The sequence below is a fragment of the Myxocyprinus asiaticus genome, chromosome 15 (genome assembly GCF_019703515.2).
Source record: "Myxocyprinus asiaticus isolate MX2 ecotype Aquarium Trade chromosome 15, UBuf_Myxa_2, whole genome shotgun sequence".
NCBI classification, from domain to species: domain Eukaryota; kingdom Metazoa; phylum Chordata; class Actinopteri; order Cypriniformes; family Catostomidae; genus Myxocyprinus; species Myxocyprinus asiaticus.
In genome coordinates, this window is record NC_059358.1 from 712,501 (window position 1) to 725,587 (window position 13,087).

The window sequence follows — 13,087 nt, forward strand, 5'->3', positions numbered from 1 at the left end:
ATCGTCTGTCTGTCTGTCTATATGTCTCTTTGTCTGTCATCTGTCTGTCTGTCTCTCTGTGTGTCATCTGTCTGTCTATCTGTTGGTCTGTCTGTCTGTCATCTGTCTGTCTCTCTGTGTGTCATCTGTCTGTCTATCGTCTGTCTGTCTGTCTGTTGGTCTGTCTGTCATCTGTCTGTAATCTGTCTGTCTGTCTCTCTGTGTGTCATCTGTCTGTCTATCTTCTGTCTGTCTGTCTGTATGTCTCGTTGTCTGTCTGTCATCTGTCTGTAATCTGTCTGTCTGTCTCTCTGTGTGTCATCTGTCTGTCTATCTTCTGTCTGTCTGTCTGTCTATCATTTGTCTATCTGTCTGTCTGTCATCTGTCTGTCTGTCTATATGTCTCTTTGTCTGTCATCTGTCTGTCTGTCTCTCTGTGTGTCATCTGTCTGTCTATCATCTGTCTGTCTGTCTGTTGGTCTGTCTGTCTGTCATCTGTCTGTCTGTCTCTCTGTGTGTCATCTGTCTGTCTATCATCTGTCTGTCTATCTGTTGGTCTGTCTGTCTGTCATCTGTCTGTCTGTCTGTCTCTCTGTGTGTCATCTGTCTGTCTGTGTCTGTCTGTCTGTCTGTAATCTGTCTGTCTCTCTGTGTGTCATCTGTCTATCTTCTGTCTATCTGTCTTTCATCTGCCTGTCTGTCATCTGTCTATCTGTCTGTTTGTCTGTCTGTTATCTGTTTATCTATCATCTGTCTGTCTATCATCTCTCTATCTGTTTGTCTGTCTACCTGTCTGTTTATCTACCTGACTTTCTATCTACCGATCTGTCTGTCTATCATCTATCTGTCTTTATCATTTGTCTGTCTGTCTGTGTTATATTTTGGATTTTGAGGTTTATTATCTTAAGATTCAAGTTGTGTGTAATGTGTGTAATGTGGTGTTACGTGGTGTGTGTGTGCAGCTATGACACATTCCCAATCCTCCAATCAGAGTTGTTTGATCAGCCGCAGGATCAGCTACGCACGGCAGCTAAAGGAAGTGCTCCAAGTAGCCCCGCCCCCCGCCGAACCAAACAGGTACAGCAGCTGGTGATTGTAAACTGTAAAATTGACCATGTAATGAGTGGAATTTTCTTCATGTTGGAGTCCTGTCTTCAGTTTGGAGTCTAATTACACAGTTTGTGTTAATATTTTCTCTGCCTTTCTGCTCACTTATGTTTCTGTCTGTTCAGGAAATCAAGCTGGCACAGAAAAAGGCTCAGAAGTATTCATCGGTACCAGACATGTGGTCTAAATGTCTTCTGGGTCACTGCTACGGTCTCTGGTTCATTTACCTGCCCACGTTAGTGAAAGCAGAAAGCACTAAAGTCTGTGCGCTTCACGCAGCGTACGAGATCCTCAAACACATGGAGACACGGAAGGTCGTGCTTCCTGATGAAGTGAGATACTAATACAGATATATAATCAACCTGTTTGGAAATTCCTCATGAGTGATATGTTTTGACTGTTTCTCTGTGTTGTGTTTGCTGTCTCAGGTGTGTTATCGTATTCTCATGCAGCTGTGCGGTCAGTACGGGCAGCCCGTTCTCGCCGTCAGAGTTCTGTTAGAAATGAAGAGGGCGGGAATCACGCCCAACACCATCACATATGGATATTATAATAAAGTGAGACTCTAAACAGCATTGCTTCAATGTAAAGAGCTCTCGTCTTATTGTGCCCTTTGTCTGCGTATTAATCTAGCATTAAATTATAGTCCAAGATGCGTCTTCTGATATAAAAGTGTTTCATTTTGGCAAGTGTTTCAAGTGTTTCATTAAGTGTGCAGTGACTCAATTTGTGGTACATCAAAATGAAATGATTTTATTCAAAATGTGCCTTCATTGTTACATAATCAAGAGATGATTTAATATTCATGAACATGAATTGCTCCTGTTTACTCCTGCATTTCATATTTCTGTCCGTAGGCGGTTCTGGAGAGCAAGTGGCCATCCACCAATCAGGGAGGTCGTCTTCGCTGGGCGAAGCTTCGTAACGTGATATTGGCCGTGGCTCTGTTCAGACAGCCAATCAAACAGCAGCACAGGAGCATGTCTTTAGGCGCTCGGCCAGGTGTGGAACGCTCCCTCTTCATGATGTCATCAACAAATGTCTGTACCATCAGAACTGAACTTACAGCACCACTAGAGCTCTTCAGTCACGACCTTAATTTTTTAGGCTGACGCGGTAGACTAATATTCGCCATGGGTTTTATTCCGGGGTTTTAGAATCTGAAACTGAACAGCTCTATTCTGTTCCTGTTTTAGGTGATTTGCTGTCAAAGCCCCGCCCCCACTCCGCTCTGATTCGCCAGTCCAGCTGGAGTGCGTTGAGTGAAAGCTCGAGTCACGAATCTCTGATGAGTCTTGCTAAGAGCAACAGTCTGAGCAGCGTGCAGGCGGCAGGAAACAGTGAGTGAGAGATAATACAGATGTTAAACGGAATCGTTCGTTTCTGGAGTGACGTCTCATTTCAGTGTGTTTATTCGTCAGAAGTCAAACTATTTAAGAAAGCGACACCACAGACCGACGGCTCTGACGGCCCCGTGTCCCGCAAACCTCCCGCTGGTCGCCGTGACACCGCCCCGAACCTGCTGAGTCCCCCTGCTCCTGTGCTGGTGCGCCGCTCTGACGTCTGCTTATCCACCTTCTACAAAGACTGCGCAGAGACTGCAGACGCAGACTCAGACTGCAGGTGTCACAGCACAGAGAGAGACAGCAGGTACACAACAGATTTCATGTTTTTATTTTAATCTTTCAATGAAAATGTTCTTAAAATGTATTCAATGTTTCGTCATGTCATATTCAAGTCAGTTTTACTCTGACTAAAAATTCATCAAATTTTAATCGTTGAAAATAACAGTATTGCTGTTGACGATAATGCGCAAAATTAAGGTTGTCGCAAGTTACACATCCCGACTAGCACGTAATTAGCACGGTTTGAATTCAGCTGTGCTCTCGCATCGTCTCTGCAGACAAATATTATTTTTCTTTCTAGATTTTTCTTCTTCTAAAAGCATTATTTGTGCATTGTAAATATCTTGCAGTATTCCAGTCTTATTTTCGCTAACAGTATGTTTTCATTAAAATTGTTTAATTATTGTCATGAAGTGTCTTTTTCAACTCGTCATTTTTATTTGTATAAAAAAACCACCCTATCAACGAATGTGTTGATGTTGACGAGATTAACTCTGGTGCACAGATGATCAAAAACATCTTCAAATAAACGTTGTCATGGCATGTTACTTTTATGTTACTTTTAAAAGTAACATGTTACATTATCGCATTGCTCTTAAGAAAGAAACTTTGTTACATTTGTTACGTTACTTTTTTGGAAAGTAACCAGTTACTTTTGCGTTACTTTTGCGTTACGTCATCAATTGGTTCAGGATCTCTCTTACAAAATTTGTAAAGTGGTAATTTTTGCAGTTGAGAAGTGTTTGCATGCAATGACAATACACCTGTATGGACAGAACACCGTTTGCAGTGTATTTGTCAGTAAATAAATTATACAGACGTGTTATTTTTTTGGTAAATCTTGTCCTCTCTTCTGAAGTTTTTTCTTTATGTTGCCTGTCATTTAAAAAGTTTGAATCTACAGGTGTTTAATCTTTGATACATTGTTTCCTGCAGTTGTGATTCCAGCATAAATACATTAATGCTGAAAATAAGAATATCGGGTTCATTCATTTATCTGTGTGTGTGTGTGTGTGTGTGTGTGTGTGTGTAATTCTCTCTGTAGGTCAGCTGAAGTGAGGGAAACTCTGAACAGGAAGTCAGTTGATGAAAACTACAACAACGTTTCATCTCCGAGTCGCAGTCTGGCCGGGAAACTCCAGCAGCTCCTCACGCCCACACGGAACCGGGCGTCAATGCGACGGGCGGCGAGTGTGGATGACCGACGGCCGAGGGGGAACAGAACCAGCCGCCAGACCGTAGAGCAGAAACCGTCACGGAAAGTCCAGATGACTGAGAGTCTGTTGAAGGCCAAAGAGCGACTTTATAACGCCACATCTGAGGTGCCACACCAATAAAACTGACATTAATAATTCATAAATGGGGAGGAACTAACATAGCGAAATAATGTATAATGTTGCACTCTTTAAGTGGATATAATAGAGTCATCTACTTTTTGTTTGTAGCTTGCAGTGTTGGTGGCTTGACTGTTGTTGAACTACATTAAATGATGAGTATCTTGTAGATTGACAAACTACAGTTTCAGAGGAGCATCAGCAACACTGCACATCTGTAATGATGAAACTGACCTGATCTGTCTGTCTCTCTCTGTCTGTCTCTCTCTAGAGTTCTCTGTCTGTGGGGAGTGATATTGACATGATTGACATTCAAACGTTGGCGGTTCCTCTCAGGAAGTCATGGGATTCTGCACAGGAAGGGGCGGGCATTGAGGTAATTTGTTTCCTGGAGGAGAAACGGGCAATTTCTTTCTTTTTTTTAACAGTTGTTTTAGAGTTTTACATTTTCTGAAAAAATAAAAATAATAATAAATACAAATGTAACTGGTGCTTGCATGTGCAAAACTTGCTGTCACAAAGCTAGGGTGTTCTGGGTGGTTGCTATGTTGTTCTCAGTGGTTGCTATGGTGTTCTCAGTGGTTGCTATGGTGTTCTCAGTGATTGCTATGTGTTGTTAAGGGTTGCAAGGCTGTTCTTAGGGGTTGCAAGGGTATTCTGGGTGGTTGATATGGGGTTCTGCATGGTTGCTATGGTGTTATTAGGGGTTACTAGGTTGTTCTCGGTGGTTGTTAGGGTGTTCTTAGTGGTTGCAAGGGTGCTTTTAGGGATTGCAAGGGTGTTCTCAGTGGTTGATATGGTGTTCTCAGTGGTTGTTATGTTTTGTTAAGGGTAGCAAGGGTGTTGTTCTGGGTGGTTGCTAGGTGGTTGATACAGGGTTTTCATGGTTGCTATGGTGTTGTTAGGGGTTGCTAGGGTGTTCTCATGGTTGTTAGGGTGTTCTTAGTGGTTGCAAGGGTGCTTTTAGGGATTGCAAGGGTGTTCTTAGTGGTTGATATGGTGTTCTCAGTGGTTGCTATGTTTTGTTAAGGGTAGCAAGGGTGTTGTTCTGGGTGGTTGCTAGGTGGTTGATACAGGGTTTTCATGGTTGCTATGGTGTTGTTAGGGGTTGCTAGGGTGTTCTCATGGTTGCTAGGGTGTTCTTAGTGGTTGCTGTGGTGCTTTTCAGGGTTGCAAGGGTAGTCTGGCTGGTTGCTAGGGTGTTACAGGTGGTTGCTATGGGGCTCTTCATGGTTGCTAAGGTGTTGTTAGGGGTTGCAAGGGTGTTCTGGGAAGTTGCTATAGTGCTCTTGGTGGTTGCTATGGTGTTTTTAGGGGTTGCATGGGTGTTCTGGGTGATTGCTAGAGTGTTACGGGTGGTTGTTATGGTGTTCTTAGTGGTTGCTATGGTGTTTTTAGGGGTTGTGAGGGTGTTCTCTGGGTTGCTATGGTGTACTTAGTGGTTCCTAGGGTGGTTGCTAGGTGGTTGATATGGGGTTCTGCATGGTTGCTGGGATATTGTTAGGGGTTGCAAGGGTGTTCTGGGTGGTTGCTATGGGGTTCTGCATGGTTGCTATAGTGTTTTCTGTGGTTGCTGTGGTGTTCTTAGGGATTGTAAGGGTATTCTGGGTGGTTTTTATGGTGTTCTCATTGGTTTGTTTACTGTGTCAAGTGAAAACTCTGCACCCTCAAGTCTCTGTGTGTGTTCTGTATGTATGTGTATGTGTTCAGGTTGTGATGTCGAGCTGTTCACTGTGTCGCAGCTGTAATTCTCTTGTGTATGATGAGGAAATTTTGGCCGGCTGGTCGTTTGACGACTCTAATCTAAACACCACCTGCCCATTCTGCTCTGCCCCGTTTGTTCCCCTTCTAAATGCAGAAATCTGTGACCTGAGTCCAGTCTGCAGGTAACACACAGACACAAACATATAAATGAAAGAGGCTGAGGAAAACAGAGAGCAATCCACTGTTTGAGTTCTTACTGTGTGTGTGTGTTTGTGTGTGTAGTCTGGAGTGCAGTACTCTGAACTCAGAAGATGAGGTGGAGAATGCCATGAGGCCTCCTGCTGGTCGGGACGACACACTGCAGCATGTGTGTAACGGCGTCAGAGAGACGGACTGCAGCTCAGAGAGCAGCAGCCAATCAGAGAGCAGCAGCGGCCCCACACTGGTCAGAGCTTCAGTGATGTCACAGGTCTGAGTCACACACTCACATGGCGTCTATATCACTCTGTTTGTGTGGGTTTGTTGCTGCAGGTGTCATTGGTGGGCGGAGCTCCACAGGTGACAGTGGCATACCTCAGCCCGCTGGTGTTGCGGAAGGAGATGGAGAGTCTGCTGGAGAACGAGGGCGAGGCTGTTCTCTCTCAGGTCCAGCTGCTGGACAGTCACTCCATCCTCTTCTGGAATCTGGTGTGGTATTTCACTCGTCTCAGGCTGCCCAGTAACCTCTTACAACTGCTGAGAGCATCGCCACTCACCGCACACATCACAGAGGTAATGTATATATTCATTTTTCAAGGAAAGGTATGCAGAAAATGTTCCTGATGCTTGAAAAATATACATTAAATAAGTGTCCTGAGATATCTCAACGGTCTGTTGCAGCTCTAGACTCTTTAAACGGCAAACAAAAATGTGTTGCTTTCTGCCTGTCAATCATTTTGCGCTTGTGTTGTAGTTGCAGCGGATCATTGAGGCTTAATGCCATTTTCATATTCATAACAGTTATCAGTTGAAGGTGCTATTTTGCTACTGTTGTGTTTGACATGTGCCTCTGCCCGGTGGCGGTCTCAACTGTGTTTTTGGACTGCAGGGTTTTGGATAGAGGGGGCGTGGCTAACCCAAAGGTTCCACTAGTGGAAATTCCAGAATGGCAAAAATCGCTTACAGCACCTTTAAATATTGATATCTTAAATCATATTTGTTACTGCATATGGATAATTCATTCTTTAAAAAAAAACAACAAAAAAAAACCATTTATCGTTTGTTGAAATTAGCTTATTTTGAGACCATTACAGGGATGATAAATAATGTTAGTGAAAAGAAATGCACTTTTTTTTATATACATTTTAAATGTAAATTGTAAAATTTTTCAATATTGACTACAAAATTACTCAAATTGCACATCCCAACAGTACACACTCACTGTAATCTCATTAATCTCAAACGGAAAAAGTCAGCTGTGTATGTGTGTGCGTGTATATGTGTGTGCGTGTGTATGTGTGTTTCAGGGTGCAGAGAGCGGTGTGGTGCGTGTGCGGTTGCTGTGGGACACTTTGACCCCTGACCCGGAGCAGTGGCCGCCGCTCTACATGCTCTGGAGGATTCACAGTAAGAATAAACACACACACACACACACACACACACACACACACACACACACACACACACACACACACAAACAAACAACTGCAGTGCTGGGGAGTAACTGGCTTAAAGTAGCGATGCTAGTAACTTAAAACATCTTCTCAATACAAGTTCAGCTCAATCGACAATATTTGTGTCATAATGTTGATTACCACCAAAAATTAATTTTCTTTAAAAAAAAGCACAAATGTGTGTTCCAGTGAGACACTTACAATAGAAGTCAATGGGGTCAATCTGCAAACATTAAAATACTCACTGTTTCGGGCCTGGGTAGCTCAGCGAGTATTGGCGCTGACTATCACACCTGGAGTCGTGAGTTCGAATCCAGGGTGTACTGAGTGACTCCAGCCAGGTCTTCTAAGCAACCAAATTGGCCCGGTTGCTAGGGAGGGTAGGGTCACATGGGGTAACCTCCTCGTGGTCACTATAATGTGGTTCTCGCTCTCAGTGGGGCGTGTGGTGAGTTGTGCGTGGATGTCCCGGAGAATAGCGTGAAGCCTCAACAAGCGCTATGTCTCCGTGGCAACGCGCTCAACAAGTCATGTGATAAGATGCGCAGATTGACGGTCTCAGACGCGGAGGCAACTGAGATTCGTCCTCCGCCACCCGGATTGAGTCACTACACCACCACGAGGACTTAGTGTGCATTGGGAATTGGACATTCCAAATTGGGGAGAAAAGGGGATAAAATCAAAAAAAGAAAAATATACTCACTGTTTCAAAAGTATAGACACAAGACATAAACAATATATATGTGTTAAAGTGATAGTTCACCCAAAAATGAAAATTCTCTCATCATTTATTCACACTCATGATATCCCAGGTGTGTATGACTCTCTTTCTTCAGCAGAACACATTTGAAGAAAAACAGAATATATCTCAGCTCAGTAGGTCCTTAAAATGCAAGTGGATGGAGATCAGAACTTTGAAGCTCCAAAAATCACAGACAGTCAGCATAAATGTCATCCATACGACTGCAGCGGTTAAATTAATGACTTCTGAAGTGTTTTTTAATTCGACATTACGTCACTAATGCTGTCGATTGAGCATAACTTGTATTGAACCCGAAATATTCCTTTAATGTGGTTGCTGAGATTTAGCTGGTCATTGGCTGCTGTAACCTGGTTTGGGTGGAATACCAGCTGGTAAAGACCTGGCTGGTTTTGGACACTTGGTAGAATTTTGGACCAGCAACAAACCAGCAACCATGTTCCAAAAAGCAGCTTGACCAGTTTATGTTGGTAAGACTAGTCTACCGGCTCAGCACGGGGCTCACCAGCTGATGTTCAGATGGTCAGCCATCTAAACCAGCTTGGACCAGCTAGAAACCAGCTGCCATATTCCAAAGCATATCAAGTCCTCTTGTCCTGTAGGTGGTGTGCCGATGCGTGTCTACAGCTGGCGGCATCACAACCACCCATTCACGCTCAGCTTCCTGGAGGAAGTGCTGCGCTGGGTTGGCATGAACGAGGTGCACAAGGCTATCACACTCTTCCTGGACACTGTTGCTAAGCAACCAGGCACGCCCAGGATACAGAGGTGAGCTGGTTGAAATGAGAACAATTTTATAAACAGTGTTAATAAATAATGACAGTGAGATACATTTGTCTGTCAAACGGTTCCTGATGGAGTTTGTGTTGTTTGATGTCTGTAGGAGTTTGTACAGAGAGTTCTTGTTTCTCACGCTGGCTGCGATGGGCAAAGATCACATCGGTGAGTCACATGACATCACAGTATTAATACCAGTACAGTCATTCTGTGCCAATTTAACCAGAGATTCTCAGCTCAAAATGTTCTTCAACTGGTGAATTCCTTTACTTTTTGTTATTTTTATGACTGGTGAAGTCTCTGACATCCAGACACGTTTAAGGCAGAAAAAGCATTTAAAGAATCAGTACAAATACAGTAGCGTTTCAGTGTCTTTGATGTTAAGACCCGTACTGGTGCATTTCAGAGCTTTGCAGATGTTCATGTGTCACTTGTTCTTAATAACTGTATTTTTGGACTCTCAAAAATCAAGATTTCGACATTATTTGTACGTCAGATCTTTGTTTTGTTGCAACAGAAAAACGAGCTTCATACCATGTGAGACATTTCGTTTTCGAAGGGGTCAAATTTAAGAACGGAGCCACATTGAGAGCTCCATATCTCTTGGATTTAACCATATAGGACTTTAAAAATGAAGATACAAAAAGAAAAGTTTGTTCTGAACCAGAATCTAAAAGGAAGTTAAGATATTTTTAATACTTCTGGAGTTATAAACACTCGAACTTTAGAAAAACAACACAAAAAAAGTATTTTTCTCCATTTTTGGACTCAAACCATTGGCGTATAATACAACAGGAGGTGCTGAAGTCGACTGATTTTAGTAATAGACCGACCTATCTCTGTGGAAAAATATAGTCATGATGCTGACACCTTTCTAAGGTGATTTGTTTTAACTGTAGTTTTGCTCCAGATCATTGGTGAAAATTCTCATTTTGACCCCCTTTTACACAATAATGGATTACTCAGTAAATATTCATCCATGGTATTTCATATTTTTGCTTTCATAATCATTTGTTTATCTTTCTTCATAAAAAGTATTAACAAAATCAGAAATTTCAGCCCAGGAAGTTCTGTTGATTTGACGCTCTCAAGCAGCTATTTGTTTCGATGTAAACAAGCGGCATACAAGTGTAGCTCCTATTTACTTGAATGGAGAAAGACCAAAAACTCAAAAACGGTTGGTCAAGAATGTGATCAAATGTGATTTCAGGGGGTCCTGGGTATCTCAGCGAGTATTGACGCTGACTATCACACCTGGAGTCGTGAGTTTGAATCCAGGGCGTGCTGAGTGACTCCAGCCAGGTCTCCTAAGCAACCAAATTGGCCCGGTTGCTAGGGAGGGTAGAGTCACATGGGGTAACCTCCTCGTTGTCGCTATAATGTGGTTCTCGCTCTCGGTGGGGCTTGTGGTGAGTTGTGTGTGGATGCCACGGAGAATAGCGTGAAGCCTCCACACGCGCTATGTCTCCGCGGTAACGCGCTCAACAAGTCACGTGATAAGATGCACGGATTGACGGTTTCAGATGCGGAGGCAACTGAGATTCGTCCTCCGCCATCCGGATTGAGTCACTATGCCACCACGAGGACTTAGAGCGCATTGGGAATTGGGCATTCCAAATTGGGAGGAAAAAAGAATGACATCATGATGCACACAATTTTATCGGTGAAGGGCCATTTGAATGGAAACAAGCAGGAGGCAGCAATTTTCGCAAACATTTTTTTATGCATTTTTACTTTGTCGATAACAAAAACAGCGCAAAAAGTGGATGGAAACTTAGTTAATGGTATCATATATTGTGCTTCTTTGCCTCAGATTACTCTAAAAAAAATATATATATATATATATATATAGGTCAAAGCTTGTATAGGTCATGCACATTCTCGAGTTGATTGACAGGTGATTGACAGGTGACCTCTGTATCTAAAAGGGACCTTTGGGTGCTCCAATTTCTCCCATTCATTTTAATAGAAGTTACCCGTCTCTGTTAAATAGTCTCTGTATATACTCAAAACCTATTCAAACCAAGAGCAAAACATCCAAATTCATCACTTGATTTTGCCCCCTAAACTATTCAAATTGATTGATTTTTTTTTTTTTTTTTTTTTGGCCTCTGCAAACAATTTGCATTTATAAAATAAAGTGAACTGCACGTTATCTGCATACTTAACTGCAAATGTTACAGTAGTTAGTTCTGGCCCTCTCATTGTTTTGATTTGTGTTTTTGCATCAAAAAATAGGTTTAAAATGTTCTGCATGTGCAAATAGACTTTTAGAATGAAGCCATGACTGGAAGAACTGAATTCTCTCTCTCTGTCTGTCTCTGTGTCTCTCTCTCATTTGCAGCTGCATTTGATAAGCGTTATAAAGCAGCGTATGTGCGCTTGAGTAATTCACTGAGCAGAGACGAGCTGAAGAAGAAACGAGTTCAGCCACCCAGTGCTAAAGCCGTCGACTGCAGACGCTGCTTCCTGCTGCCGCTCGAGTGCTAAACACACACACAACACACACACACACTCCACTTGTCTTGAGCCCTGCACTCTTCACGCTGCCTTGACTCTGTCCGCACACACGGTTCCTCTGACGCCCCCTATAGCTGCGGAGGACTGCTGGTATATGCACCGATCTCTGATGTAAAATGTTTGTGGTGATGCTCCTGTGCCCTGCTATGCATTATGAGAACATGTGACCCAGCTGACCCCTTTCACAGAAACTAATCCTTTATTCCATAATGCGAGCAAACTGACCACCAGCCCGACACTCAGACACATAGGAAGGACGGGACTTCCTGTGCAGTGTTTCTCTCATAACTGACATTTTTATTGGATATAAGAGCGATTCTCATGTGAATATTTAACCCTAAATCAATATAAAAAATATCAAATAATATTTTACATAATGAAAATTAAGCTTACATTTAGGACCATTAAGATTTTTACATTGTGACATTATTTTCAGGACACTTAAGCACATTTTAATTCCATATTCTCATTACCATAATCAGTGTCAGATGTTTATATTACGGGGCAAGATTTGCCCCCTGGATTTGATTTTTGGGGGCCTTTTTTCCCCCGACCATTCAAAACAAACTGTTTCTCATTCTTATATGTCAATTACTTAATTAATCATTTATTTAATAATGTATTACCTCTTACCCTAAGAATTAAATCAAGATTAATTCACATTTTATGACATGATATGTAGAACTGGTACTATAATACGTGACTATAATAGACTATATTAGATGTCACAAATAAAAACCAGAAGAATTCATCACAAAGGCATATTTTTGACCCCCATTTCGGGGGTATTTTTATTGGCATTTTTGCCCTGAGCCTCCATAAATTTCTGCCCCTGACTATAACACGTCCACGCATTTTTATTTTTATATATTCCCGTTGATTCTCATTACTGTAACAAAACATTTAACTGTATTACAGAGAAAACGAAATACTGTTGCACAATGATTTTTTTACAATTAAAATCAGTGAAAATTAAAGGCAGCACCAAGGGAGTACTACTATCATATATAAGTATTTTACAATTTAAATCATATTTTTTTCCATGTTGTGGTAATGAGAATATCATAATGACCATCTTTTACCGCATTGCATTCATGAGAATTTTGGAGTAAAATGTGTGTTACTGTCATGAAAATGCTGCCATAATGTAAAAAATCTTAATGGCTCAAACAAAATAAATAAACAAAACAAAAAAACGTTTTTTAATTTTTTTTTAATTTATTTGCTTCTTTTGATTTTAAAGTAACATAGGACCAGGATGTTTTATTGACAGGTTTGTGAGAATCGCCCATATTAAAGTGACAGTTCACCCAAAAATGAAAATTCTCTCATCATTTACTCACCCTCATGTCATCCCAGATGTGTATGACTTTCTTTCTTCTGCAGAACACAAATGAAGATTTTTAGAAGAATATTTCAGCTCTGTAGGTCCATACAACGCAAGTGACTGGTGACCAGAACATTGAAGCTCCAAAAAGCACATAAAGGCAGCATAAAAGTAATCCACATGACTCCAGTGGTTTAATCCATGCCTTCAGAAGTGATATGATAGGTGTGGGTGAGAAACAGAACAATATTTAAATCCTCTTTTACTCTAAATCTCCACTTTCACTTTTACATCTGAAAGTC

At 41.8% G+C, this 13,087-nt stretch overlaps 1 protein-coding gene across 3 annotated transcripts in view; it reads left to right on the plus strand.

Annotated features, from left to right (window-relative positions):
• Positions 1–12,797, plus strand: part of LOC127453082 (DENN domain-containing protein 4B-like) — a 47,675-nt gene extending 34,878 nt beyond the window's left edge. For 2 of the 3 annotated variants that reach the window (XM_051719133.1, XM_051719137.1), the window contains 15 exons: positions 942–1,056; positions 1,212–1,418; positions 1,515–1,643; positions 1,944–2,088; positions 2,283–2,426; positions 2,508–2,736; positions 3,757–4,033; positions 4,317–4,421; positions 5,756–5,931; positions 6,032–6,194; positions 6,281–6,520; positions 7,255–7,354; positions 8,764–8,929; positions 9,045–9,103; positions 11,283–12,797. In XM_051719133.1, coding sequence (XP_051575093.1) covers positions 942–1,056; positions 1,212–1,418; positions 1,515–1,643; positions 1,944–2,088; positions 2,283–2,426; positions 2,508–2,736; positions 3,757–4,033; positions 4,317–4,421; positions 5,756–5,931; positions 6,032–6,194; positions 6,281–6,520; positions 7,255–7,354; positions 8,764–8,929; positions 9,045–9,103; positions 11,283–11,428 — 2,401 coding nt within the window. In that variant the 3' untranslated portion in view covers positions 11,429–12,797. The remainder of the gene's footprint in view (positions 1–941; positions 1,057–1,211; positions 1,419–1,514; positions 1,644–1,943; positions 2,089–2,282; positions 2,427–2,507; positions 2,737–3,756; positions 4,034–4,316; positions 4,422–5,755; positions 5,932–6,031; positions 6,195–6,280; positions 6,521–7,254; positions 7,355–8,763; positions 8,930–9,044; positions 9,104–11,282) is intronic. The other variant, XM_051719134.1, reaches the window with a different exon arrangement.
• Positions 12,798–13,087: the final 290 nt, after the last annotated feature.